The 27,216-nt window shown below is 34.3% G+C and overlaps 1 protein-coding gene across 1 annotated transcript; it reads left to right on the top strand.

Annotated features, from left to right (window-relative positions):
• The first annotated feature begins 6,821 nt into the window (after positions 1-6,821).
• GEN1 (GEN1 Holliday junction 5' flap endonuclease) lies at positions 6,822-26,446 on the top strand. Its single transcript, XM_059943110.1, has 13 exons — positions 6,822-6,982; positions 7,671-7,857; positions 12,480-12,656; positions 13,768-13,878; positions 15,980-16,053; positions 17,731-17,822; positions 19,145-19,295; positions 19,598-19,634; positions 19,725-19,805; positions 20,774-20,904; positions 22,787-22,848; positions 24,426-24,566; positions 25,125-26,446. The coding sequence occupies exons 1-13, from the start codon at positions 6,822-6,824 to the stop codon at positions 26,444-26,446; spliced, it is 2,727 nt and encodes a 908-aa protein (XP_059799093.1).
• Positions 26,447-27,216: the final 770 nt, after the last annotated feature.

Raw genomic sequence — 27,216 nt, 5'->3', positions numbered from 1 at the left:
GCTTTCTATCCCAAGTCCAATGCTCTTTCACTAAAGCATATAAATTGAAGCCACTAGTAGATTATAAAGTTATTTGCTATGGGTTGTTCTGATTTTGTTGATTCACATAAGTATTCTTGCATCACATTAATTCTTAAGAACTATATTAGGAGACTTTTTAAAATATATGTAATATACATTGATTGCATGAGCAGATTGATGTCAATGAAATCATTACATTATAAAAGATAGGAGTAGAGACTCACCAAATCTTACGTCATAAAAAATTTCAAATTTCACCCTATTAAAATAAAAATGGAAGATAAAATTATACATAGTTTGGGGTGAGTTTGCTATATGTAGTATTTTTAAATTTTACTTAATGCTGTGCTATTTTCAAGCAACCTTTTCAGGTTGATCATGACCTCATGCAAGAACCATCTGTTCTATCTTTGAGTGTAGTTGTACTTGAATATCTTAAAAGTTGTTGCATTCTGTCCCCTTTTGGAACTTTAAATGCTTTTACAGTCTTACCATTGCTACTTAATATCACTTCAAAGGAAGGTCTGGTGCAAAGAAAGTGACAAGGAATGGGAAATAATAGATCGTGGAAGTAGACATTTTAGATTAAGTGCATTCTTAAAACATGTTATGGGGAGTTCCCTGGTGGCCCAGTAGTTAGGATTCTGGGCTTTCACTGCCGTGGCCCAGGTTCAGTCCTTGAGTGGAGAACTGAGATCCCACAAGCCACACGGCACAGCCAAAAAAAACAAACACACACACGGTGTAATTTTTCATAAGATATTTCACATAATTTTACCCTTTCAGAACTATTGAGGTATTCGTTTAATATTCTGCTTTTACAAGTGATTTTCAAAAGGAGCACAAAGACCTTAGGTTGTAGATCTATTGAAGATAATCCTAAAATAGTATTTTAAAAGAATGTATTACATTTAGAATGCTTTGTAATTTTACAGTAATATTTTTTGCATTTTACAACTGGCTATAAGATAGCACCATAAATGAAGTAAATTAACTGGTAACAAACAAGTTATGTCACCCTTAAGGAAATTCACTATCCATTACCAGAAAGATGAAGATTTTTAAATATGTTTTAGATTTTTAAATAAGATCATTGTGGCTTCTATGGGGAGGATGATTGCGTGGGTGGCAGGTAGTAAAAAGTAGAAGCAGGAAGGCCAGTTAGCAGACTTCAGGTACTAGAAGAGTATCTTTAGAAATGGGGATTTAGGATGTGTTCTGGAGACAGGGGACTTGTTGATCAAGTTGCTGTTAGAGAGTGAAGTAAAGAGAACAATCAAGAATGACTGCTAGGTTTTTGGCCTAAGCAACTGGATGTTTGGCAATGACTAGGGGTAGAACAGTTTTGAGGAGAGATGGTGGAATCAAGAATTAGATGCATATTATGCATCCATGTAAAGATAAAGTAGGAGATTAGATGTTCTTATCAAGAATTCGGGGAAGTTGTCAGATGATGAGGGATAAATATTAAAGAGGGAAAGTGAAGAGAAGTTTCTTCATTATAGAGTATTCAAAGGAGACTCAGCTCTCTGACTCTAAAAATAATCTTCCTGTGACTCTTTCTTCTAACTTTCTAGTTCTTATGCCTACCACCAATCCTTTAAATAGTGTTGCTTGGCATAGTTCTAATCTATTATTTTTTAGTTAAAAGTGGTGAAGGCTATATAAAGTCTTGCAGTTATTCAAGAAAGTCTAATGGAAATTCATTAATGGTAAGTTACTAAGAAAGAAAAAAAAAAAAGACTCATTGGGGCATGTTAGAGAGAGGCTAGCTCCTAAAAATTGTCCCCTTGGGTCCTATCATTCAGAGAAAAAAGTGAGAGAAAGCACGTTTCACGATAGCAGCAATTCTTTCATGGTTATGAAAGAAAGAGCAGAGCATTACTACTTTATAGGAGTATGCTTGGGGGACACGAGAGATTTTAACCTTTTTCAAATGCATTTCAGTAGATATATTGGGACTCTAGGTCAAGGTACCAAAGTAGTTTAAAAAGGAATTGGATGAAGGTGGTCAAAGGTACAAACTTCCAGTTATAAAATAAATAAATACTAAGGGTGTCATGTACAGCATGATTAATATTAACATTGCTGTACGTTATATGTGAAAGTTGTTAGGAGAGCAAATCCTGAGTTCTCAACACAAGGAAAACATTTTTTAATTTTGTGTCTTTATGGGATGGTGGATGTGGTAAACTTACTGTAATCATTTCATGATGTATTTAAGTTAAATCATTATGTTGTACAACTGAACCTTAAGCAGTGCTGTGTGTCAGTTGTATCTCAATAAAACTGGAAGAAAAAAATATGGTGACCAGGAAGACTGGCAATGAAAGAGACTTTTTTTTTTCCTAGAAAATGTCATATAACTAAGGAAAGTGGAGAAGAGAACACCTTAGCTCAGAGATAGTAACTTAATTTTTACTTTCTGAGACCTAAATGATAATTTTGTTACAGACCTTTTTTCTTTTTGCCTGCGTTTTTCGTACTAGTTGTGTTTAAGCAGCCATTGTTACAGCTTTGTAGTCTTTGCTCATATTATAATAAAGGAATAGCCAAAATAGATATCCTAGGTACATATCTGTTCAGCTGCCAGTGCTAGTTGTTCTGTAACATAACCACAGATGCTCATTCCTTTTTTTAAATTTATTTATTTATTTATTTATTTTTGTCTGTGTTGGGTCTTCGTTACTGTGCGCGGGCTTTCTCTAGTTGCAGCGAGCAGGGGCTGCTCTTCGTTGTGGTGCATGGGCTTCTCATTGCAGTGGCTTCTCTTGTTGCGGAGCACGGGCTCTAGGTATGCGGGCTTCAGTAGTTGTGGCACATGGGCTCAGTAGTTGTGGCTTGCGGGCTTTAGAGCGCAGGCTCAGTAGTTGTGGCACACGGGCTTAGTTGCTCCGCGGCATGTGGGATCTTCCCGGACCAGAGCTCGAACCTGTGTCCCCTGCATTGGCAGGTGGATTCTTTACCACTGTGCCACCAGGGAAGTCCCGGGATGTTCATTCTTTAAGCCAGGTTTATTTCTGACAAAAGAAATTAAAATAACATGAATAATTAAGTTTTAAGTGTAATGATCATATTATATTAAAGACATTACTTATGGGCTTAGTTAAAAGCCCTCTTTGTCTTGCTTAAGGGATCCAATCTGTGGGAATCTTAAAATATAATAGAATCAGTTCTGGGTTTATGTTTATTTTTCCAGGCATGGCTGCCCCAGTGAATAATATATTCCATTAAAATCCTTAAAAATGTTCCAAATGTGCTTGAAATAGAGGACTACAGTTTTTAAGAGTGAGTCTACCTCATTAGTGTTTCTCCAATTTTTTTTCCCACCACCCTCAGAAGGAATACAGGGTACATCACAGTCCTATACATAAACATGTGTTTGTGTGTGCCATGATAACACTGCACCATGCGACAGTCTTTATTCTTACTATTCATTTATATATGTGTAGTCAGCCTATGTAATGAAGCATTAGAGACATGGTAGGAAGGATTGAACTTTAGAGATGGAAGGGCCAGAGAAAAGATGTGCCTTGCCTAAGACCATACAACTCATTCCTAGGCATTCTGGAGGAAACCAGAAAAAGTGAATCTCTTATCCTTAAAAAGGCATACTGAAGTCATATTTGATATTCAGGTACTCATAAATTTGTAGAACATTGCTTTTTTTTTTTTTTTTTTTTAATTTATGGCTGTGTTGGGTCTTCGTTTCTCTGTGAGGGCTTTCTCTAGTTGCAGCGAGCGGGGGCCACTCTTCATCGCGGTGTGCAGGCCTCTCACTATCGCGGCCTCTCTTGTTGCGGAGCACAGGCTCCAGACGCGCAGGCTCAGCAATTGTGGCTCACGGGCCTAGCTACTCTGCAGCATGTGGGATCTTCCCAGACCAGGGCTCGAACCCGCGTCCCCTGCATCAGTAGGCAGACTCTCAACCACTGCGCCACCAGGGAAGCCCGAACATTGCTTTTTAATTGACCCATGAACTGTGTCCATATTTCATTACTTAATATTTAGGCAAGACATAAACCATCTAAAGATTTCTAGTTTATTTGCCCAACCCTTTACAGATAGGGCCACATTTTTTAGCTTTTTTTTTTTTTTAGTTTGAAAAGTAATACAAGCATATAGTTATTTAAAAAAATAAACACAAAAATTAAACAACACAAAGTAATTTTTCACATCTCTCAACTTAAGTCATCCCTAATAAATAACCTATTTTGTACCTGTTTTCATTTCTTTCGAAACTTGGAGACTTTTTTCCATCAGTACAGGTAGATGTATCCATTTTTATTTGCTGCATCATCTATTCCATTGTTTGAATATACCATAATTTGCTTAAAGATATGTCTGTTGTGCTCATTTGGTTCTTCCCAGTGTCTAATATAAACAATGCTACAATGAATATAAATCTGTAAACACTTAAGAGCATATCCTAAAGTAAATTCCTAGGAGAGCTACTGCTAAATCAGGAGATACCTGCATTTAAAAATTTGACAGCTAGCGTCAGGGTCAAATTTAAATGAACTAGAATCAGTTATGATAACGTTCCTCCAGAGAGAAATTGCTTAATTTCCTTCAGTAGCAACACATTCCAGTATCCAGCATGAGTCACAAATAAAAGGAAAGCACAATTATCAATAAGAACTTCCCCCTCAAATTTTCTATTTCTGAATTTTACATGTTGTGGTGGTTAATACTTTATTTTTTTCTTTTCTTTTAAATTTATTTATTTATTTATTTTTGGTGGTGCTGGTCTTCGCTGCTGCACGCGGGCTTTCTCTAGTTGCAGCAAGCAGGTGCTACTCTTCATTGACGTGCGTGGGCTTCCCACTGCAGTGGCTTCTCTTGTTGCGGAGCCCGGGCTCTAGGCGCACGGGCTTCAGTAGTTGTGGCACGTGGGCTCAGTAGTTGTGGCACACGGGCTTCAATAGTTGTGGCTCGCAGGCTCTAGAGCGCAGGCTCAGTAGTTGCGGCGCACGGGATTAGTTGCTCCGTGTCATGTGGGATCTTCCCGGACCAGGGCTGGAACCCATGTACCCTGCAGTGGCAGGCGGATTCTTAACCACTGCGCCACCAGGGAAGCCCTAGTGATTAACACTTTAAAAGGCTTATTTCCCTTCATAATAATGCCTTAGGGAATACATGCGCCCCCCGCTCTTTTTCCAGAGTTTACTACAACTTTTCACTAACAAAGAGATAAAACCTTGACTCTGAATCCATGTCACAGTGCCACCTACGTTCAATCTGTGGGCCTTCTTGATGTGCAATAGACAATATTAGCACTGGAACTACCATTACTACCTAATGCTTTCTTCTCTGTATTTAAATCCATAATTTTCCTTCTAAAGTGACATATCGGCAAATATTTGTGCAGCTCTTCATAAAAGCGAGTGCACAAAATACTACTTAGGGTTACACTGACCACGTTTAAAATTAAGATTCAGAAAAGCTCAGAGAAAATGACAGATAGCCACATTTCCAGCATTTATTTTCTTTGTAGCCATGTACAATTTGAGAACATTTGCTTTTACTATGGACTCTGTTAAAGGAACAGACCATACAGTTACATTTTATTTAGAATGGCTTTACATTGTGGTGATAGCTTTTTGTCTTAATATGTCTTGTATCCTACCTTGTGTTTGTAGAGTGAATTAAGGTCATTATTCAGAGGATACATAGTCAGACTTTACATAGTCAGACTGAATCTTCAATGCAAATGCTACATAATATTTTTTATCAAATAATAACAAAGGAAAAGAAAAACAGCTATATGTGTTTAATAAGGAAAAACTGGCGTATAGAAAATACCAAAGCAGGTTACAATAGCAGGGTTTAAGCCAATTTTGTTTTTAAAATGTCATGTACATAGAAAAGAGTTTAACATCAGTTTTCTTTGGATAGTGGAACTATAGGTGATTTTAAAATATTTTTCTTTGAAAAGATTTTTTATTTTCCCACAATGAACATGCATGACCTTGCAATTTAAAAAGCCAATGCTCTTTAAAAAAAAAAAAATTATGTATTCCTTCAACTCTTCCTTTTCTATCTCCCCCCCACTTTTCCATCAGTTTTCCTTCATTAATCTTTTGTGTTTTTTTGTTTATGTGTTTGCATTCTTCCTTGCTTTTGTCTTTTTGTTTTTCCTGATTATGATAGAGGACTAGTCCTATTCTCTCTTTAGGTATGTAAACCAAGGAGTGAATTCTCAAGAAGAGAAATATGCATTACCACATCTGTGGATTTTCTTCCCTTCTCAGCATTTGTTAGCTCTTATTAGCTGGGACAAAGCCAATTACCACCTTTTTGAGATGGGGGTAATTTTTCCTTTTGTTTTCCAAATTTCTTGCAATATTAATGTGACCATGTGAAAAATTTTATTCTCAGTCACTGCTAAAGACTGCGTGGAAAAGAGGAAAGAATGAGGAGGGACAAGGCAGCCATTGACATTTGGTTACATTAAGTTTAAAAATAACTATTTTTCAGTACTATAGAGAAACATATTTGGTGACATGAGTGGATTTTAAGGACAAATTCAGCATGCTATAATCTGTTAATAACTTTTCATCTGTTAGTTGTGTCAATATTTTTGAAGCCACTAAGTGTATTACCACCATTTTTAATGTTTCAGGTGTTCTTGATTCATTCCGAAGAGCTGACCAATGGAAGAAATAAGAATACTCTATTATTTATGAATCACCCCACACTAGCTCAAAATACACTGTTTGAATTTCTGTTCTGAGCTTCTATGTCTTTTTACAATCTTTTGAAAAGTGTGCCTCAAATAACAGCAGATAATCACCAGGATGGGAGTGAATGACTTGTGGCAGATTCTGGAGCCTGTTAAACAACACGTCCACTTGCACAGTCTTGGTGGGAAAACCATTGCGGTTGATCTGAGTCTCTGGGTATGTGAAGCACAGACAGTCAAAAAAATGATTGGGACAGTCATGAAGCCCCACCTCAGGTAGAGTAAACATGCTCAGAATATAAATAGATGATTGCATAAGCAGTGGATGTCTTGGTTTTGTTTCCACTTCATTTCTTTTGTTGTTGCTGTTTTACATTTTGAGATTTTAAAATGTATTAACATGTCTCGATCTGCCATCTCCATATTGATAACACAAATTTGTACCTCGTACCCTTTGAGCTTCAGACTCATATACTTGGCTGCTTATTTAACATATCCGCAAGGATGCTTCGATGACTAAAAGCCAGAAATTTGGGAGCCATTCTCCCCCTGTTTTGTCCTCCACACATCCAATCCATCAGAAGTCTTGCCAGTTCTACTTCCAGAATATACCCTGCGTTCACAAACTTCTCTCGATGTCCAGAAGCACTGCCTCAGTGGATGCCAACATCTCTTATCTGCCCTGCTGAGATGAAATCTTCGCTAGTTTCCCTCCCTCCTCTCTTGGCCTCCTCCTCCTCCAAACCATTTTCCACATAACAATTAGAATAATCATAAATCTCCTTTGCTAAAAGACACACAGTGGTCTCTCAGTACAGTCTACTTAAAATAAAATCTTAACAAATAAAATGTTATTGCATATAACATTTTTGATATTAATGTTCTTGCCGTTATGTCATACTGCTATGTTGACTTCTGCTATCAATATATGATGATTAATGTATTATTAACTTTTATATTTCAGGAACCTATTTTTTCGTATCTCATATTTAACGCTAATGGACGTAAAACTGGTGTTCGTTATGGAAGGGGAACCGCCAAAGCTGAAAGCTGATGTCATAAGTAAGAGGAATCAGATTCGGTATGGAGGTTCGGGAAAAACATGGTCTCAGAAAACAGGGAGATCACATTTTAAATCAGTCTTAAAGGAGGTGAGCATTCACATCTGATTTAATAATTGTGATTTGAATTATAGAGTATATTTTACTTTGATAAAGTTTTTCGTTCAGTATCCTTAATACTTGTTAACTTTACTGTGACTAGAAGGACAGTGTGAATAGAGAAGAGAGTTTAAGTTTTGGAGTGAAACTCACCTGCATTCAGATTCTGACTCTGGCCATTAGAAACTCTGGGACAGTGGGCAAGATTTTTAACCTGTCTCTGCCTCGTTTCCTACTCTGTAAAATAGGATAGTAATACTTTACAGGGATATGGTGAAAATTAGAGAAAATATATCTAAAACAACTGGTGCATAGTCAGGACTTAATATGTTACATTTTATGACATCTTCAGCACTTAAAGAATTCCCAGAATAGAGGTCTCATTAATTCATACTTAACTCATTCAGGATTAGAGTTCATAGATACAATACGTATTTGGCTTTCTTTAGGGCTCTGTAATTTTAAAAAGTACTTATTGTTATATTTTAATATATTTATACGTTATATATATTTTTATAAAAATTTAAAGAGAAATCTATAATACGATAAAGTAAGTAAAACAATAGGAAGCTATTATTATTTTGTCTCATTTTATTTATTTTTTTATAAATTTATTTATTTATTTTTGGCTGCGCTGGGTCTTCGTTGCTGTGCGGGGACTTTCTCTAGTTGCGGCGAGCTGGGGCTACTCTTCCTTGCCGTGTGTGGGCTTCTCTTGTTGTGGAGCACGAGTTCTAGGCACACGGGCTTCAGTAGTTGTGGCTCGCGGGCTCTAGAGCACAGGCTCAGTAGCTGTGGTGCACGGGCTTATTTGCTCCGTGGCATGTGGGATCTTCCCGGACCAGGGCTCAAACCCGTGTCGCCTGCATTGGCAGGAAGATTCTTAACCACTGCGCCACCAGGGAAGTCCCCTGTCTCTTTTTAAAGTGTATATACTTTTAAAAATTGCGGTAATCATGCACAAATAATTTTTATCTGGAATTTTCACTTAACATACCCATGTTTCCCTGTTACCATATTCTATTCAAAATCATTACCTTAATGATGGTACAACATGTATGAAGGTATGAAATCATTCCCCATGATTGTATATTGTATTGTATATTGTTTGCTTTTTAGTTCTTCTCTATTATACAGGAAATTATGATGAACACTTTTTTGTAAGCATAGCTTTTTCTTGTGATTTTACGGTAAAATTACCCAAAGTGGGATTGATAGACCAAAGTTTAGGAGTGATTTTATAACTCTTGCCAATTACTTTCTACCAGTACAGATATGAGATAGGCAATTTCATTGCACCCACAAGATTATTGGATATTAGGAGGTTTATCTTTGTACTATTTGGTATGCAAAATCGAAGACATTTCTTTGTTTATATAATACGTATAAATACATATAATACATATTTAATATGTATTGTTCTTTTAATGGTGAGGTTAAACATTTCACTTAGTTTTAGTCCCTCTCTGGGTAATGACCATCATATCCTTTCCCCACTTATCTTTTGAGGTTTTACTTTTTCTTTTGTTCAAATTCTTTATATACTAAGGAAGTAAACCTTTTATCATATTTGCTTTGAGTTCCTATCCCTGTTTTTCTTTTTAATGTTGTTTAAAATTTTAATTTCTTTTAAAAGGCATTGCATAAATTAATAAGCTTTTTTCTCCAGAAATTCTATTTTCTATTTTTATGTGACTAAAAATAATAATTTTCAGTTAGTGATTCTTCTACCTTAATGACTATCAGTAATTGAAGAAAATATCTGTACTGAATTCTAATTATTTCTTCTGTAATCAGTTCCTGGAAATATCTATGGTTTACATACTTAAGGCATTAAATACCCAGTATAAAGCAAAAAGATGTTTATGTCCTTTTGAGAAAATTGCTCTATTCCTATTTCTTTATTTCTCTAATTGTGGTGTTCTTAGGCATTTTGTATTGGTTCAATGTTGCCTGCCCATTAATCATTATCATATTTCTGTACACTCAGTTACTAAGCCTTACGTTCTCCTAATCTACTGCCATTTTTAGTTACAAGCATGAAAAGCACACATTAGTCCTCCAACACAACCTCCACCCCACGTGATAGAGACTTAGGGTAGAGAAAATTGCAACCAACCTCATCACAAATTCTGTGCTGGTTTTTGAACAGAATCTGAAATGACTTTTAAACTCTTGTTTTTTATGAAAGGATACTTTTTATGTATGGGTAAATTAGAAACAACTATGGTGTTGCAGTAGCACCTATAACAAAACCGTCTCTCTAAAGTCACCCAGCTGGAGTTCTGAAAAGCACCTTTTTTTTCGACATAGTACTTTGTCTTTCTGAACCTTGTCCACCTTGGGCAACATCTGGCAGAGGTTTTTATTACATCATATAGCATGCAAACAATTAATCAGTTACAGCAAAAGAGATGATATTTTTTCTGTCTCTAGAAACTACAGGTAAATAGCCTCTTTTCCTCACCATATCCAGTATTCCTCAGTGATAGAATGAGAGTATCACATATGACAAGAAAGAATGCACTAGGCTGTAAAGCTAAACTATAAGCTACTCAGCTGGGTTAAATTCATAACCCCAAGAAAACTGCAAATTGATATAAACATCCTGTACAGACGTTTGACTTCCTAGGAGCACTCCATCAACGTACCCCTGTGTGGTTCCCCATAATGTGAGAGTTTCATCGTACAGGGGAGGTGATAAGAAGTGAACTTTACGGTCTCAAGCCAAAATTGTGTAATAGCGTCTTCTTTGGAAGGGCTCATATTGGGATGATCATCATGTGAGAATTGCTGTAGTTTTACAGATGTAAATGTTAATGTGATTAATTATTATTATGTCAAGATATTTTCAGACTCTTGAGATAATAGCGTTGAACAAAACAATGAAAATTGCATATTCATTACTTTTTTAAGTACTTTTAAAATTAATTTTTTAATCGAATATGGATTACTTTTTAATTGACATTAAAATTTTTAGCTTTTCCTTACAGAAAATTTTAAACGAATACAAAAGTAACCCATCACCAATCTTTAACAATTATCAACTCTTGACCAATTTTGTTTCATCTATACTCCCACCCACTCCTCTACTCCCACATTTTTTTTTTAACATCTGTATTGGCGTATAATTGCTTTACAATGGTGTGTTATTTTCTGCTTTATAACAAAGTGAATCAGCTATACATATACATATATCCCCATATCTCCTCCCTCTTGCTTCTCCCTCCCACCCTCCCTATCCCACCCCTCTAGGTGGTCACAAACCACTGAGCTGACCTCCCTGTGCTATGCGGCTGCTTCCCACTAGCTATCTATTTTACATTTGATAGTGTATATATGTCCATGCCACTGTCTTACTTTGTCCCAGCTTACCCTTCCGACTCCCCGGGTCCTCAAGTCCATTCTCTATGTCTGCATCTTTATTCCTGTTCTGCCCCTAGGTTCTTCAGAACCATTTCTTTTTTTAGATTCCGTATATATGTGTTTGTTTTTCTCTTTCTGACTTACTTCACTCTGTATGACAGTCTCTAGGTCCATCCACTTCACTACAAATAACTCAATTTCATTTCTTTTTATGGATGAGTAATATTCCATTGTATATATGTGCCACATCTTCTTTATCCATTCATCTGTCATTGGACACTTAGGTTGCTTCCATGTCCTGGCTATTGTAAATAGAGCTGCAATGAACATTGTGGTACATGACTCTTTTTGAATTATGGTTTTCTCAGGGTATATGCCCAGTAGTGGTATTGCTGGGTCGTATGGTAGTTCTATTCTTAGTTTTTTAAGGAACCTCTGTACTGTTCTGCATATTGGCTGTATCAATTTACATTCCCACCAACAGTGCAAGAGGGTTCCCTTTTCTCCACACCCTCTCCAGCATTTATTGTTTGTAGAGTTTTTGATGATGGCCATTCTGACTGGTGTGAGGTGATACCTCATTGTAGTTTTGATTTGCATTTCTCTAATGATTAGTGATGTTGAGCATCCTTACATGTGTTTGTTGGCCATCTGTATATCTTCTTTGGAGAAATGTCTATTTAGGTCTTCTGCCCATTTTGGATTGTTTGTTTTTTTTGATACTGAGCTGCATGAGCTGCTTGCAAATTTTGGAGATTAATCCTTTGTCAGTTGCTTCATTTGCAAATATTTTCTCCCATTCTGAGGGTTGTCTTTTTGTCTTGTTTGTCTTGTTTGTCTTGTTTTTGGTTTCGTTTGCTGTGCAAAAGCTTTTAAGTTTCATTAGCTCCCGTTTGTTTAGTTTTGTTTTTATTTCCATTTCTCTAGGAGGTCCCACATTATTTTGAAGCAAATCCCGGACATAATATTGTTTTAGTATTTCAGTACCTTTCTCTAAAAGATAAGGGCTCTTAAAAAATAAAAACATAACCACAATACAATTTTTATTATTGCACCTAAAAGTTTAATACTAATACTTTGCCATTAAGTATTCAGTGCTCAAGTTTCCAGTTTTTTCTTAAGTGTAATAAGTTTTAAAACACCTAAATAGCTACTATTAATATTTGTGATATAGAAGTAAGTTAAATACTGAAAAAAGCAGAAATAAAAATGTTCTTAGATTTGTTGCACCTACTTTTTCTTTGCAGTGTCTTGATATGCTGGAATGCTTAGGAATTCCCTGGGTCCAAGCTGCTGGGGAAGCTGAAGCCATGTGTGCTTACCTCAATGCCAGTGGTTATGTAGATGGCTGCCTCACCAATGATGGAGATGCTTTCCTTTATGGGGCCCAAACTGTTTATAGAAATTTCACTTTGAATACCAAGGTATTTTTTTCTTTCTCTTTTTCAGCATTTCTTTTACACACTACTTTTTTTAAAGGGATTAATTCTTGGCACTTAGCAATCACTAAGTAAAATGTTTACTGTTACTAAAAATATCAGTGCCACATAGTTCATTCTCTTTGAAATGTGGATTTCTCTCCTAAGGGCTTGACTTGTTTCACAAGGTTTAATTCTAAATCAGTTTCAACTACATATTATAAAATTGCATACAATATGTATTGCCTTGACCCAGAATTTGCACTTTTAGTAAGCTTCAAAAACACCTTCAAATATGCAAGGAGAGATATACAAGGATGTTAACTGCAGCATTGTCACTAATTACAAAAATTTGGCAAACAACCCAAATGCCCATTGATAGAGAATGGCTAAATACAGCCACGGTTCTCATGGAGGGAGGTAATACATGGGACATTTTGGTTGTAACTGTTCAAGGTTGGGCAAGGGAGACTATGGACCTTTGGTGGATTGGAGCCAGGGAGACTAAACCTCTTGCCAAAAAATTCTGTTATCTTTCTGAAAATGCTCCCAGTGTCCCCATTGAGAAACACTGCCTTAGAGTCCGTCTAATGTAAGCAATCATTAAAAAGGTATGTATTATTGATATTAAAGATACAGTTATATTAGTGGGCAGGAAATATTGCAAAATAGTATTTTTATATAATCCTATTTTTACTGAAAAATAGTGTAATAAATATTTGTATGTATGTGTCAAAGAACTTGTTTCTTAGAAGAATATGCCTGATGCTGTTAATGATAGTTAACTTCTGATGATGTAATTACAATAATATACAATTTCTATAATATACATTTTACAGTGCTTAATTGTGCAAGATGAAAATCTACTTTTGTAGACACCAAAAAACAATAAAGAGGAAAAAATGACTACTATAGTTAATTTTTTAAAGCCATTTTTGAAACTATGACTTTATTTCCAGATACTGAAGTGTTAGATTTTATGAAGATTCTGGTGATCAGGATAATGTTAAACTTATAGGAATAAACATTTAGAAACAGCTTTGACAAATTATTTTTTATAATGTTTTTTTTTTGTTTAGTTTTTTGAAGATGAAACTGAATCCGTTCTTTCTTCTAGGACCCACATGTTGACTGTTATACAATGTCATCCATCAAGAGTAAACTAGGTTTGGATAGAAATGCTCTGGTTGGGCTAGCAATACTACTTGGCTGTGATTATCTTCCAAAGGTACGCTGAAATTGTCATATTCATTTACTATTCAGAGTGGGGTTTTTTTGATACCTTACACGCTGCATAAATATGAATTACAATATCATTTTATATAATTAAGAACCTAATTTAGAATATAGGTGTAATAAACTATTCAGTAACTAAAATAATCAGCATTTCAAGTGGCATTAAACAGCTTGCTCATCATGATACTGAATGTTATAAATGAGAATAGAATTATAACTAGTACCACAGCTTAAATCTCAGTAAACCATTACTCTAAGAGTTTCACATTCACGTTTGACTGTCCTTTTAGAGAAATGTAGGAATTACTCTTTCCTTGTCTCTTGCCAATATTAGTTTCTATCACTGTTGTCTGAGTTTTGCCTCTCCATTGTAGCTTTCTATTTGTGCACATGCTCAGTGTTATTGTTACTGTTGCTAGGCAACATGATTATTGGGTTAAGCCATTCATCCTTCCATGCCTCTTAGCATTGCATTGAGTTTTGCTCATGAAAACCTTTTATTTTATATCTTAAGATACACAATATAGTTCTCTGTAACAGGTATAATAGGTGAGGGATAAATTAAGAATTACAATGATAACCACATTCATAAATACGATATTTAAAAATATAAAATGACTTGTACTGTAGCTCCTACTATTTTTATATAGTCCCATTATTATGTCCCTGCTGATCATCTTTGTATCCTTACTAAACCCCTCATTATACTATAGACTCTATCCCCAAGAGAAGTCTAAAGAAGGATGACATATAATTTTTTTTCACTAGAGCTTGGGAGAGGAAAAAATAGTAGGATAGTAAAATTATTAACTCTAATTTCTAATCTGTGTCACCAGTGACCAAATAGAGAAATCAACAATTTTTTTTAACTAGTAAGAAAAGAAAACAGGAGGAAAAGAACTGTTAAATAACACAGAAAATAATTATTATAGTTCTCATTCTGAAATAGATTTCTGTTTCCCATATGTAATTGTATCATAATTAAAGTCTAAAAACAGCTCAGTGTTGAATATAAGAAAAAATTTGCAAACTTGAACTCACAGAAACCAATTTTAGCTGCAGTGGTATTACATTATACACTAGCCTTACCTATTTTGATTTTTTGTTTCCTTGCAACCAAAACTGATATCTATTTATATCATTGTACCTAATGATCTTTAAGACTCTACTATCATGATTTGCCTAAAAAAATTTAATATGTAATTAAATGCTAATACATGAAGGGTGACATACAAAATATCCAGCAACTGTTTTGCTAAAGACATAGGCTGTAGAGATGGAAAATGCTTCTAGATACCCTCTGTTGTGCTATGTGTTACCCTTTTAGCTGAATCCTGAGTGTAGGTGGGTTGGAAAGGGAATTCATTTTAAGGGGGAGACCCCTTTGCTGGCAGGCACTCAGGGTACATGGGCATTGGCTATTTACCAACCAGTTTAGAAGTATTTTAACACTGGTATGTCTCTCCTGATGCATGTTGGCTAAAGAACAGCCTTGCTTACAAAGACATATTAATAAACTTTTATAGGAACTGGAAGACTCAATTTAAACCAGAAATTGTCGTGTGAATATACATTTATTTATATATTTTTTGTGTAGGAAACTTAATGCTTATTTTAATTTTCTTAAGTTATTAATTTCAAGAGTTAACTTGGAACTCTCCTTTGTTCTCTTTGGATATCTGGATCTTTAAATATTATATGTTCATATAATCAAATGAACATGCCTTTTCCTGATTACAAATATAACATAAAGTTAGGTCAAATTAAAATACTATCAAAATAATTAACATAGAAAATGAAAGCCCTCTAAAATTCTGTTCCTCCCTCTCCTAAAATAAACAGTCAGTGGTTTGGTATATAACACTCTGACTTTTTTGTTTGCATAAATTAACAATATAATTGTTATTCAACTTACAAATCTAAATCATACTGTATGCTATTTTGCAATTTTCATTTTACACGTAACAATGTGTCTTGCACACAGTTACCTCATTCTTTGAGCTACACAATCTTGCATTGAATGGACATCTCACCCTTCATTTATCTATTCCCTAGTGATTAACATTTGAATTTCTTTTCCCACTTTCTGAAAGGGAGTCCCTGGAGTTGGAAAAGAGCAAGCATTAAAACTTATAAAGATTTTGAAAGGGCAAAGTTTACTTCAGAGGTAACTAAAAATTACTTTTTCTTGTGACATTAGTCTTTTATTCTTGTTGAACTTAATAGTGAATACAAAAAGTATTGTGCTTTCCAAAAAAATGTTTTGTATTTTTAAGATGATCTGTATTTTTATTTAAAATCAGTTATTTTATTTATTCAGAAGTTTTCCAAAGAAAACTGAAAAGTATATGTCCTAAGCCATATTTTGGTTTTTTCAATATTATTAACTCATTACAAACACAAGTAGTAAGATGTCAAATGCGTTTATTTATAACCATGGGCATTTGCCACAGGCTATTTTAGACTATTTCATCAAAAAGTAAAGATAAACTAACATTAAATTAATTTTATATTTTAAATTACTTTTTATATAAATACTTTGATACTATATTTTTCTATAAATGAAATGCCTGACATGTTGCAAATATTTAATAACACTTGATCAAAAATTTTACTTGACTGCCCTTTGTTCTATAGCCACAAATTTAGTAATACGTTCATTCTAATGAATTAACTGTACAATTTGAGGATACAAGACAGTTAGGATACAGAGTATATTAACGTTTACAACCTGTGCTGTTTAGTTTTGAAAGCATATCAGTTATATTTACTTGATGAGGACAATGTTTTATAAAAATTAATACTTATGATGATAAAGTATAAAATGAATAAAAAAGAAAGGAACTAGGACACTGGGGACTTAAAATAGTCCTTGCCTCCAGTAGTTATGAGATAGTGAGTACATGAAAGGAAACATTAAGTGGTAGAAATGAAAAAGGGATGGGGGCTTCCCTGGTGGTGCAGTGGTTGAGAATCTGCCTGCCAATGCAGGGGACACGGGTTCGAGCCCTGGTCTGGGAAGATCCCACATGCTGCGGAGCAACTAGGCCCGTGAGCCACAATTACTGAGCCTGCGCGTCTGGAGTCTGTGCTCCACAACAAAAGAGGCCGCGATAATGAGAGGCCCGCGCACCGCGATGAAGAGTGGCCCCCACTTGCCACAACTAGAGAAAGCCCTCGCACAGAAACGAAGACCCAACACAGCCATAAATAAATAAATTAGTTAATTAATTAATTAAAAAAAAAAAAGCGATGACTATGAGAAAGATTTCAAATAGCCATGCTCTTTCTTTTAGTGCTTCTCTTTCAGCTGTAAAGCTACTGATCTAAGACTTTAATAACATTATTATGTTATTTAATAACATTATTAACATCTCTAAAACATCAGTGATTACTGTTTTCCAAAGCAGAAAAGCAAAGGTATACTTTGGCATGGGGGTGAGTTAAGGAATCATTTGGGAATTGTGAAGAATAAAATAAAAAAGGAAAAGCAAGCAAATATGGCACTTGGCTAACCGCAGATCATTCTTATTGAGACAGTTTCAGCAAATATGTACTTTTGGCAACATTTTATAAAATGTTTGCCTTCACGCTTGAAAATAATGAGATTACATTTTGTTATAATTATCTGTCATTCCAATTTTTATTAATTTAGACTAACCTTCCCCCTGGTTATTTTTAATTTTTTATGTTTTTATGTCCCCAGACTGGGACAGCAACTTCACCGCCAAAGGAAAAATAAGTAGGCAGGTGGAAAGGAACAGAATAGCCTGATATTTGAGAACATGGCATTTTGGTGACCTTATTATTTATTTTTTCTTTTTAATACCATTTTCTTTTATAGGTTTAATCAGTGGAATGAAAAATTTTGTTACTCTATTTCACAACCAGCAGTCGTTAGCAAACTGGCTCATTGCTCTGTATGTTCCCATCCAGGTAAGCAGACATAGGGAATGATACCTCTAGAATGTTATTGTCTGATACCCACGTTTTCATCTCTGTTCTTATTGTACTTTTTACATACCTACCTTCCTTACCAGATTGGGAACCCTCAGTGTCAGGAGTTGTGTCACATACACACAGTAGACACTCGATAAATATTTATTGAATGAAATAACGTGATGTAAATGATAAATATAGGATATGTGCAGTTTCGAACTATGTTATCAGATTACTGTTATCCTAAAATTATGTTTTCAATATAGAAATCCATTTTAAGAAAAAAAATTGTACTGATAAATCTTAGGGAAAAATGGAAGTGAAATCATTTGCTTATGTATCAGTGATTTATCTTTATATATTTAAAGAATTCTTAACTGTCCTATAGTGCATTTTTATTGTGTGTGAAGATAGTGACTTAAAACTAATTTCTAATACATGTTCACTGTTAAGTAGCTTGGACCCTGTTCATTAGTCTTGATAAAAAAATGATGTCCCTGACATGTACTGGGTTAAAAAGGCCTTTTGCTCTCAGGAGAGATTAAGAGATCATGTTAGCTCATCTTTTAAAAGAAATTCTGCTTTATCTATTTGTCTTAATATGTTTTCATTAGCCTTTTAAAATGATAGATGAAACCATGGAAGAAATCAATGTTTTTATAGATAAAATGCCCTTCTGTAGTTTTTTTGGTACCTTATAAATGATGATTTTAGGTCATGTCAGTTATGTAGGTTCTTTGTGTTCTCAAAAGTGTTGAAGGTAGTCATGCTTTCCTTTTACTGGGCACTAGGACCCCACACCCAGGCCACAATCACAATTTATGTTCCAAGCATAGTTTAAAAATAGCTATATAGTAACTGAGAGCTAGCCACTAGCAGAGGTAATTAACTGCTCTATTCTTTTCATATTCTTATTAAAGAAACCATTTCATGAATTAATCTATTAACTAAATAATGTTTTACTAATAATGTCCTTCTTTTCTTGTATGTAGCTACCACATACACCACAGTTTTCCATTTGAGATTATTATAAATGTATAATTTCATATTATAAATTAACACTTTCAGACAGAAGGGTAATTTACAGAAAAAAAATAGTGTCATATGATAGTAATAGCTAAAGATCTGCTTTATCGTAAGAATTATTATTGTGTTCATTACTCTATTCGGCCTAAATGTATTGAAACCCTTCTATATGCTAGGCATTTTGCTAGGCAGTATTTGTTTTTGAAAATTCAGATAAGGGCAAAAAAAAAAAATGTACATCGAAGGTAATGCTAAAAAGCAGTGAAACTCATACTTTTTGTGTCTCCATGAAGGTTCACCTAAAGGTCATGAACGTAATGGATGCAAATTATGTAAAACTGATCGATATTGTGAGCCACATGATTATGAATACTGTTGTCCTTGTGAGTGGCACCGAACAGAACATGAGAGACAGCTAAATGCAGTAGAAAACAGTATTAAGAAGTAAGTTTTTTGTACTCATTGTTTCATGATGTGGCCTATTTATACACCTGTGGTTGAATTATTTCTTCATAACTTTCCCCCATTACATTAATAACGTTTCACAGAATCCTTTTCTAGACTCTGTTCAAAAATTAGGCTATCTTAGAAGATAGTAATTTAATAATGTTTCATTGAGAAGCTTGATGACTAGGATACTGCACAAGGACGCTTTCCATTAAATGAGAAGAGATTAAATGGATGATTTTAGAGTCTATCTAAAATTGCCTGATTGTATTAATAACGTGTATATAACTTATTTTCAGAAAAGCTTGCAGTTGTGAGGGATTCCCATTCCACGAGGTAATGAGTAATAATTCAACCATGTGTTTATCTCAGAAGCTTTTTTTAAAAGTTTGACATCTCAATGGCTATTTTCTGTTCTCTTGCTAGGTTATTCAAGAATTCCTTTTGAACAAGGATAAATTGGTGACGGCAATCAGGTACCAAAGACCTGATTTATTATTGTTTCAGGTATCTGAAAATAAACTCTTATTTTACAGTGTGAAGTTGGATACTAGGAAGATAAGAAAGGGTAATCACTTTGACTGATCTGAGAGGAGTTTGAAATAGATGGCTCTTGAGTGCACATGTATTTTTCAGCATTTATATCTAATCTCCATTCCTTTGCCACACAGTAACTATACTTTGCAGCCCATAAGACAAATCACAGTTATGCTGTTCTTTACAAGACACCTTAAAGACCATGTACAGGTGTATTGTATTCAGGGATATGTTGGGGGAGAGATACTGATAACCAGAGAATGTAAAGATATATATTGTTATTGTATATTGTTATGGAAGACAATATATTGTTATGGAAGACAGTATAGTTTACAAATGCATTGGGATTTGTAATCAGTGACCTAAATTTAAATTTGGACAGTCCGTTGCTTACCATGTGACCCCGGATATGTGTTTTCCTCAAAATAGAAATAATATTACTTACCTTGTGAAGTCACTATGCAGATTAAATGAGATTATTTATATTAACCCCTAGTATAGTAGCTAGAGAAACAGAGTGGCTCAATAAATTGTAACTACTTGTTGCTTAGCTCTACCAAGAACAGTAGTAATAATGGCAACCAACATTCATTGAACATTTAAAATTTGCTGTTATATTTAACACATTACATGTAATCTTCCCTAACTTTATAATGTGTGTGCCAGATTATATTCTACAGAGGGAAAACCTGAGGCTAAAAGAGGTTAAGTAACTGACCCAAATCTAGGAAATATTCTGACCTTCAAACCCAGAACCCTCACACTTACATCATTGTGCCATATTGCCTCCTTAGGAGGCTCACTGTTCTTTCTGGGAATATTCTCGTTGATACAACTTTAGCTAATGTTATCTCTTAAGGAAAGATAATATCACCCTGAGAGTGCTGTTTGTCTCCAAGAGATAACAAAATCTTGTTTTATTTTTATTATATTTACAGAGATTTACTCTTGAAAAAATGGAGTGGCCCAGTCACTATGCATGTGAGAAATTGTTGATACTGTTGACGCACTATGACATGATAGAAAGAAAGCTCGGTAGAAGGAACTCTAATCAACTACAGCCACTTCGGTAATATAAAGAATTGTATGAATATGTCCCTGTGTTTTCATTGGAATATTTTATCTAAAATATTCTTCTTAATATCTTTAATAGTGGGATATATATCTCTTTGTTTTATAAAAATGGAGGAAAGGTCTACTGGAATATTAAGAGCTTATTCAGGGCTTACAGTCCAGATAACATAGTAAGTTCATGCTTTGACACACTTCTCTGCCTCAAACATATAGTAATAGTAGACTATTAAAAGAAATAAATATAAAAAGATATAGCTAGGATTAACTAGATAATTATTTCCGTGGACCAGAAAGGGAACAGAAATGTAAAGTGAATGGAGGGACTGAAACGGAGAATTGGTGGCTCTCAGTGAAGGGTATATGATTATTCATTGTACTCTTCTTGAAACTTTTTTTTTTTTTTTTAAATTTATTTTTTGCTGCGTTGGGTCTTCATTGCTGTGCGTGGGCTTTCTCTAGTTGTGGTGATCGGGGGCTACTCTGCGTTGTGGTACGTGGGCTTCTCATTGCGGTGGCTTCTCTTGTTGCGGAGCACAGGCTCTAGGCGTGCGGGCTTCAGTAGTTGTGGCACACGGGCTCAGTAGTTGTGGTTCACGGGCTTTAGAGTGCAGGCTCAGTAGTTGTGGCGCACGGGCTTAGTTGCTCCGCGGCATGTGGGATCTTCCCAGACCAGGGCTCGAACCCGTGTCCCCTGCATTGGCAGGTGGATTCTTAACCACTGCGCCACCAGGGAAGCCCGAAACTTTTCTTAAGGTTTGAAAATTTTCAAAATAAAAAGTTTTGGGGAAAGTATTAAAGAAAAAAGATAAGCTACAAAGGAGTGACAGTCTGCTACCATACATCTTTCATGACAATAGTAGATTCCAGAAGATGATGGAGTAATATTTCAAAGCTTTGACTAAAAATAATTGGCAACCCAGACATCATTAAAATTATTCACTCATTGGCAAGGCATTTTCAGACATGTGAAGACTAAGAGTTTGCCACTCACAGACCCTCATCAAAAGCACTGTTAAAGGATGACTTCAGCAAGAAGAAAAATGAACTCAGGGGGAAGATGTGGATAACAACAAACAGTGGCCAACATAGAAACTGATAAAACATGTTTAGCTAATTTAATAAATGGAATGGAAAAAATATCTATATAAATATCTTAATAATGCTTGATGGTTAGTATATGAGGATGATAATAAACTAAAACTCCTAAAGTATGCATGTAAACAGTTAAGGGTAACCACTAAAACATTAGAAATACAATCTCTATCTTTAAAACCAATACATAAAATAAGAAAGTAAAACTATCTAACTGAAAGAATACAGGAAGGTGAAAGATGGAAATAGCATAGAAAATCTTAGTAACCAAAAACACAAAATAACATGTATGAATGAATCCAACTATATCAGTAATCACAATAAATGTAAGTGGATTAAACTCATCTATTAAAAGACATTATATCAGATGAGTAAACAAAACTCAACAATATTCTGCTTTATAGGGCATGTACAGAATAAAATTATGTTAAGTTTGAAAATAAAGAGATTTATAAGATTTAACCAGGCAAATATTTACCAAAGTGGTGTAGCAAAATTAACAGAAGCAAAAAAGACCTTAAAACAAAAACCATTATTATGGAAAAGAGGAACACTGAATAATAATTAGAGGAAAAATCTACTGATAAGATCTAACAGTTATAAACTCTATCTTTTAAATAAACAAGTCAAAGGAATAGCTATACAATAATTCTTAAAACATTTTTAGAATATTATTAAAACAGAATAAAAATTAATGGGAATTGAATTATTCAATCTACAAATTGAAAATTTCCAAATAACTCATGAAATTAAACCTCATTAGATGAGTTTTTTTTTTTTTTCAGAATTGTTAAAAACCGAATCAGAAATGGAGTTCATTGCTTTGAAATAGAATGGGAAAAGCCTGGTATGTATACACTTTAAGCAAAATTTATAACATTTGGTCATGTATGTTTAGCAAATATCATATACATATGTAAAACATATGTATGTATATAAAAAATAAAGACGAAAATGTATCACATACACCAAGGATTAATTTCGTAGTTTACCTGTGCTGTGTAAACAGCTGTTGACTAATAGTAAATATTTAAAACTTAAGTAATTTTATTTTAATGTCTTAAATTGATATTTCTTTTGTAATTAATGTTTACGAAAACAATATGGAAATAGTTTTGATTTATATTTCTCAAGAAAATACTGCTACAAATGGTCTAGTCATTGGATTTCATTGTATAGCTGGGTCTAAAGAAATCAGGGTTGCTGAAAAGCACCTGGGGTGCTCTTCCTCTCCTTTCTTTACTCTGTTTAGTTTTCATGGGAATTTATAATGGTCAAATTACTCTTCTCTTCTACAGGCAGAAATACAGTGAACTCTGAATTAGCTCCAAAACTGAAGGCAAGGAAAGCACATATCATTTAAAGTGGAAAATAATACCAAATTCATTTGTATTTGGCTTTGAAATTAGATTGTATAATTACATGTGAGTGAGTGAGAGAACAGATTTGAAATGAAATGAAATCAAATGAAAGTTGTAGGTAACTTTGAAGAATTAAATGATAAAGAATTAGATAAGTTGTTCTAAGCAATAATAGGAAAATAGCTAAAGAATTTTGAAAACTGTTTAGGAACAGTTCCACCAACTGTAGTAGATTTTCAGGAAAGACAATGGCATTAACCCAGTTTGGCAGTGCATCTCCTTTGTTAAGAACTGAGGATTGGGTGCCCACTTTCACTTATCCTTGTAGGAGTTATCCCTTAAGGGAAAAAATGTACCCCACACTACTTTAACTAAGAAATATTCTAAGTTCACTTGTTTCCATTGTTTCTACTTTAAACTCATCAACTAATAGTTTCATTATAGTTTGGCTTCTTATGCAGTTTTGCCCTCATATAAGATAAATACAAGAATCTAGTCTACTATTTACATATCTTATTGTAAGTTTACGTATAAGCATTCTCATTTTCATTTATCAGGTGCTTGTGAGTCCAGTAAGCCTGGGTGTGTCCTCAAGAGACTGATAACCTTTGAAACAACAATCTGGAAAATAGTGATAGTTTTGATGACCATTTCAATTCTGTCCTTTTCAGAAGCTACCACTAAAGAAAGCCAATGTTAAAGTTTTAGGAAATTGTTTCCATTCTTTATCTGAAATTTTACACTTATTATATGAAATTAAAACAAACTAACCTTATCTAAATAAAGTTTTCTATTCTCTAAGCTGCTCCTACCATCTCTGAAGCAAGAGAAATTTAAAGTTCTAATTTAAAAGGAACCTCTTTCCAGCTCTTCCCAGGTGGAATAAAATCACTTCTGTACTAGTATCAACAGATTATTAGAATAGAGATGTTGTAAAGCAAGATTTGAATGAATTATCCATTTGTGAATGACCTAGTTGACTTGGTAAACTGAAGTTACCTGGAAAAATGTAATATTTCAAATCTGTAATTAAAGCTGTTTTATTGTATTTTTAATCCTTTAGAACATTACTCTATAGAAGATAAACCTGGAGAATTGGTTTTACAAACAATAGAAGAAGAATCATTGTTTGAAGCAGCTTATCCTGAGATTGTTGCTGTTTACCAAAAACAAAAGTCAGAAATTAAAGGCAAGAAACAAAAAAGTAAGTATCACATTTGATAACTATTTAGGCTGCACACAAATATTACAAAAGAGCGACCCATCCTATTTGAATCTATCTTGTCCAAATTTTGTTGAAAGTTCTGTAAAATCAAGAGTAAGGATTGTACTTTTTCTTCTTTGTCTCAACACACTTTGTTTTAAAATCTAAAAGCCAAGAATAGACCGTTCTGCTCTGAGTCTGCTAACTTAACTGACTGTTAGTAATTATACTAACCACTTATTGAGCAACTAGTATATATAACATATTTTGGATTTTAAATACATTTTCTTTATTTCCCAGAACTCAGTGAGGAACTTACAACATTATTTTATAACATGCCACTCAATTATAACATTGTTTCCAAAATAAAATATTTTATAATATTTTAATAATTATTTTGTTATAATTATGTATAACACAGTTTTCAGGAATGCTCTGAGACAAAAAAGGCAAAAATTGATCATACAGAAGATATCTGATCTGAGCTCTTTAATTTGTTTACCCATATTAGGAAAATAAAATAGATTTTAATTGTATTATATATATTTTTTCTTTCAGGCATGAAAACTAAGTCTAAAGAAAACAATTTGCCAGAATCAGATGATATGATGACTTTTCAATCACACATGACTTTAAAACCCACATGCGAAATCTTTTCTAAGCAGAATTCCAAGTTAAATTTGGAAATTTCCCCCGATTCTACATTACCCCAGGAATCTATTTCTGTGTCATTGAATACCTTGCTTTTACCTGAAGATGCTCCCTGTTTGAATACACAAGAACAGTTAATATCTTCTCCAAGACCTTTGGCTGTGCAGCAAATTAAAGCTGTCAGTAAGTCTCTGATTGCAGAGTCTAGTCAACCCAGTACCTCATCCCATAATATATCTGCAATTGCTGATCTGCACTTGAGCACCATTGACTGGGAAGGTACTTCTTTTAGTAATTCTCCAGCTATCCCAAGGAACACTTTTGCTCATGATGTAAAATCGGAACTTGAAACAGCTATCCCTGATAGCTTTAAAAATATTACAGGGCAATTGTCATGTGAATCAGAATGGTGCACTACAAACATTAATAAACTGTTCGATTGGAATCTTCAAAAGACTGATCCTGAAGAGCACCTACTTTCTGGCATTACTGATTTACATCTTCAGGATTTACCTTTAAAGGAACGAATACGTATAAAATCATCATATCCTCAGAATAATATACAACCAGATGATGATCTGAAAACATTGTCCCTACTTACTGTACAAGAACACTGTATTGCTGATAGTAGTTCTGAATGTCTATCACATCTTTCAAAGGATCTTCTAGGAATTCATTTGCAAAATGAATCTAGAAACTGTAAAGTCCTAAAAGGAAACCAGCTGTTTCAAGAAAACTATAAAGCAAATACTTCTATACCTTATTCTGTCAATAACCCAATAGTAAAGACCTCCAATGTTAGAATTGGACCACCAAATACTGCTTTAGATTATAGTAGAAAAGTTGATGTGCAAACCACTCGGAAAACTGTAATGAAGAAGAGTGTTTGCCTTGACACACATTCCTCTGGTGAAGAAATTATCCCAGAGTCTGGGAAAGCTAAGTCCACAACTCAAAAAATGAAACAGAGTTCTCAGAAACATAGCCCAGCCCAGTTCAAAAAAAATGATGCCAACAAATTAAGTAACCCTAAAGCACATATTAAAGAAACTGAACAGTGTGTCCAGCCTTATAAAACAGCTGGAAATGAAGAAACCTGTTTCCAAGATGCAGCAAAAAGATCTCTGAGTTTTCTACAGTGTCGTGAGGAAAAAGACGTCTCTGGTACCTGTTTGGATAGCCCTCTTCCTTTAAGTCAGAGATTAAAACTAAGGTTCCAAAACACCTGAAATTAAATTTAAAATATTCAAGTATAACTTATAATTCTAGTACTGTTGGCATTAGCAGAAGCAGAAGGAAGGTATCTAGTTAATGTATATTAGAAAAATTTAACGTGATTCTATATGTTGTGAGACACTTGCCATTTTAATCAAAACTGTAATAAAAAATGTTACCTAAAACTTTGGTTTTAAAAGACGATCCTCTGTAGTGAAAACTTCAGATAATGTATATTTTTATAACATACTTTTTTCATTAAAAAAAAATCTTTATTGATTATTCTTTAGTTATATCCTTAAAATGTTAGTACACTACTAGACAGAGTAAATGCTCCATTCATTTGCTGATTTTTATTCATTTCTTCCACAAGCCCCTAAAGCATTTTTTGATATTCCAGCTTGTTCCCAAGGGAAAACTCTTTATAATAGCCTGCATTCTCACAACATCTTCTGTTGTGCCTTTCTGAGAGTTAGATTAGCTTTCAATGTGAAGATACTTTCAGCTGCTCTCCCAGTTTCAGTAATCTTATTCTCTCTTGTGAGGGACAAAAAAAAAAAATGGAAAAGGAGGATGATGATCAATATATATAGTGAAAATCATGGTTGTGGCAGCTGAATAAACTGAGGAAATCTACTTCTTACATATCCCCAGAAGTCCACAGGTATGCCAAGTGGAAAAAGATTTGGAAAATAGAATGTATAACCAGAAGAGGATTAGGAACTTGCTCAGGATCATACAGCTAATTAATAGTGGTATGGGAACCAGATTTCTTGCCTCTCAA

This window comes from Balaenoptera ricei, chromosome 13, assembly GCF_028023285.1.
Source record: "Balaenoptera ricei isolate mBalRic1 chromosome 13, mBalRic1.hap2, whole genome shotgun sequence".
In the NCBI taxonomy this organism is placed as follows: Eukaryota; Metazoa; Chordata; class Mammalia; order Artiodactyla; family Balaenopteridae; genus Balaenoptera; species Balaenoptera ricei.
Note: the sequence above shows the minus strand (reverse complement) of the source record. Positions and strands in the feature narration are given on the sequence as shown.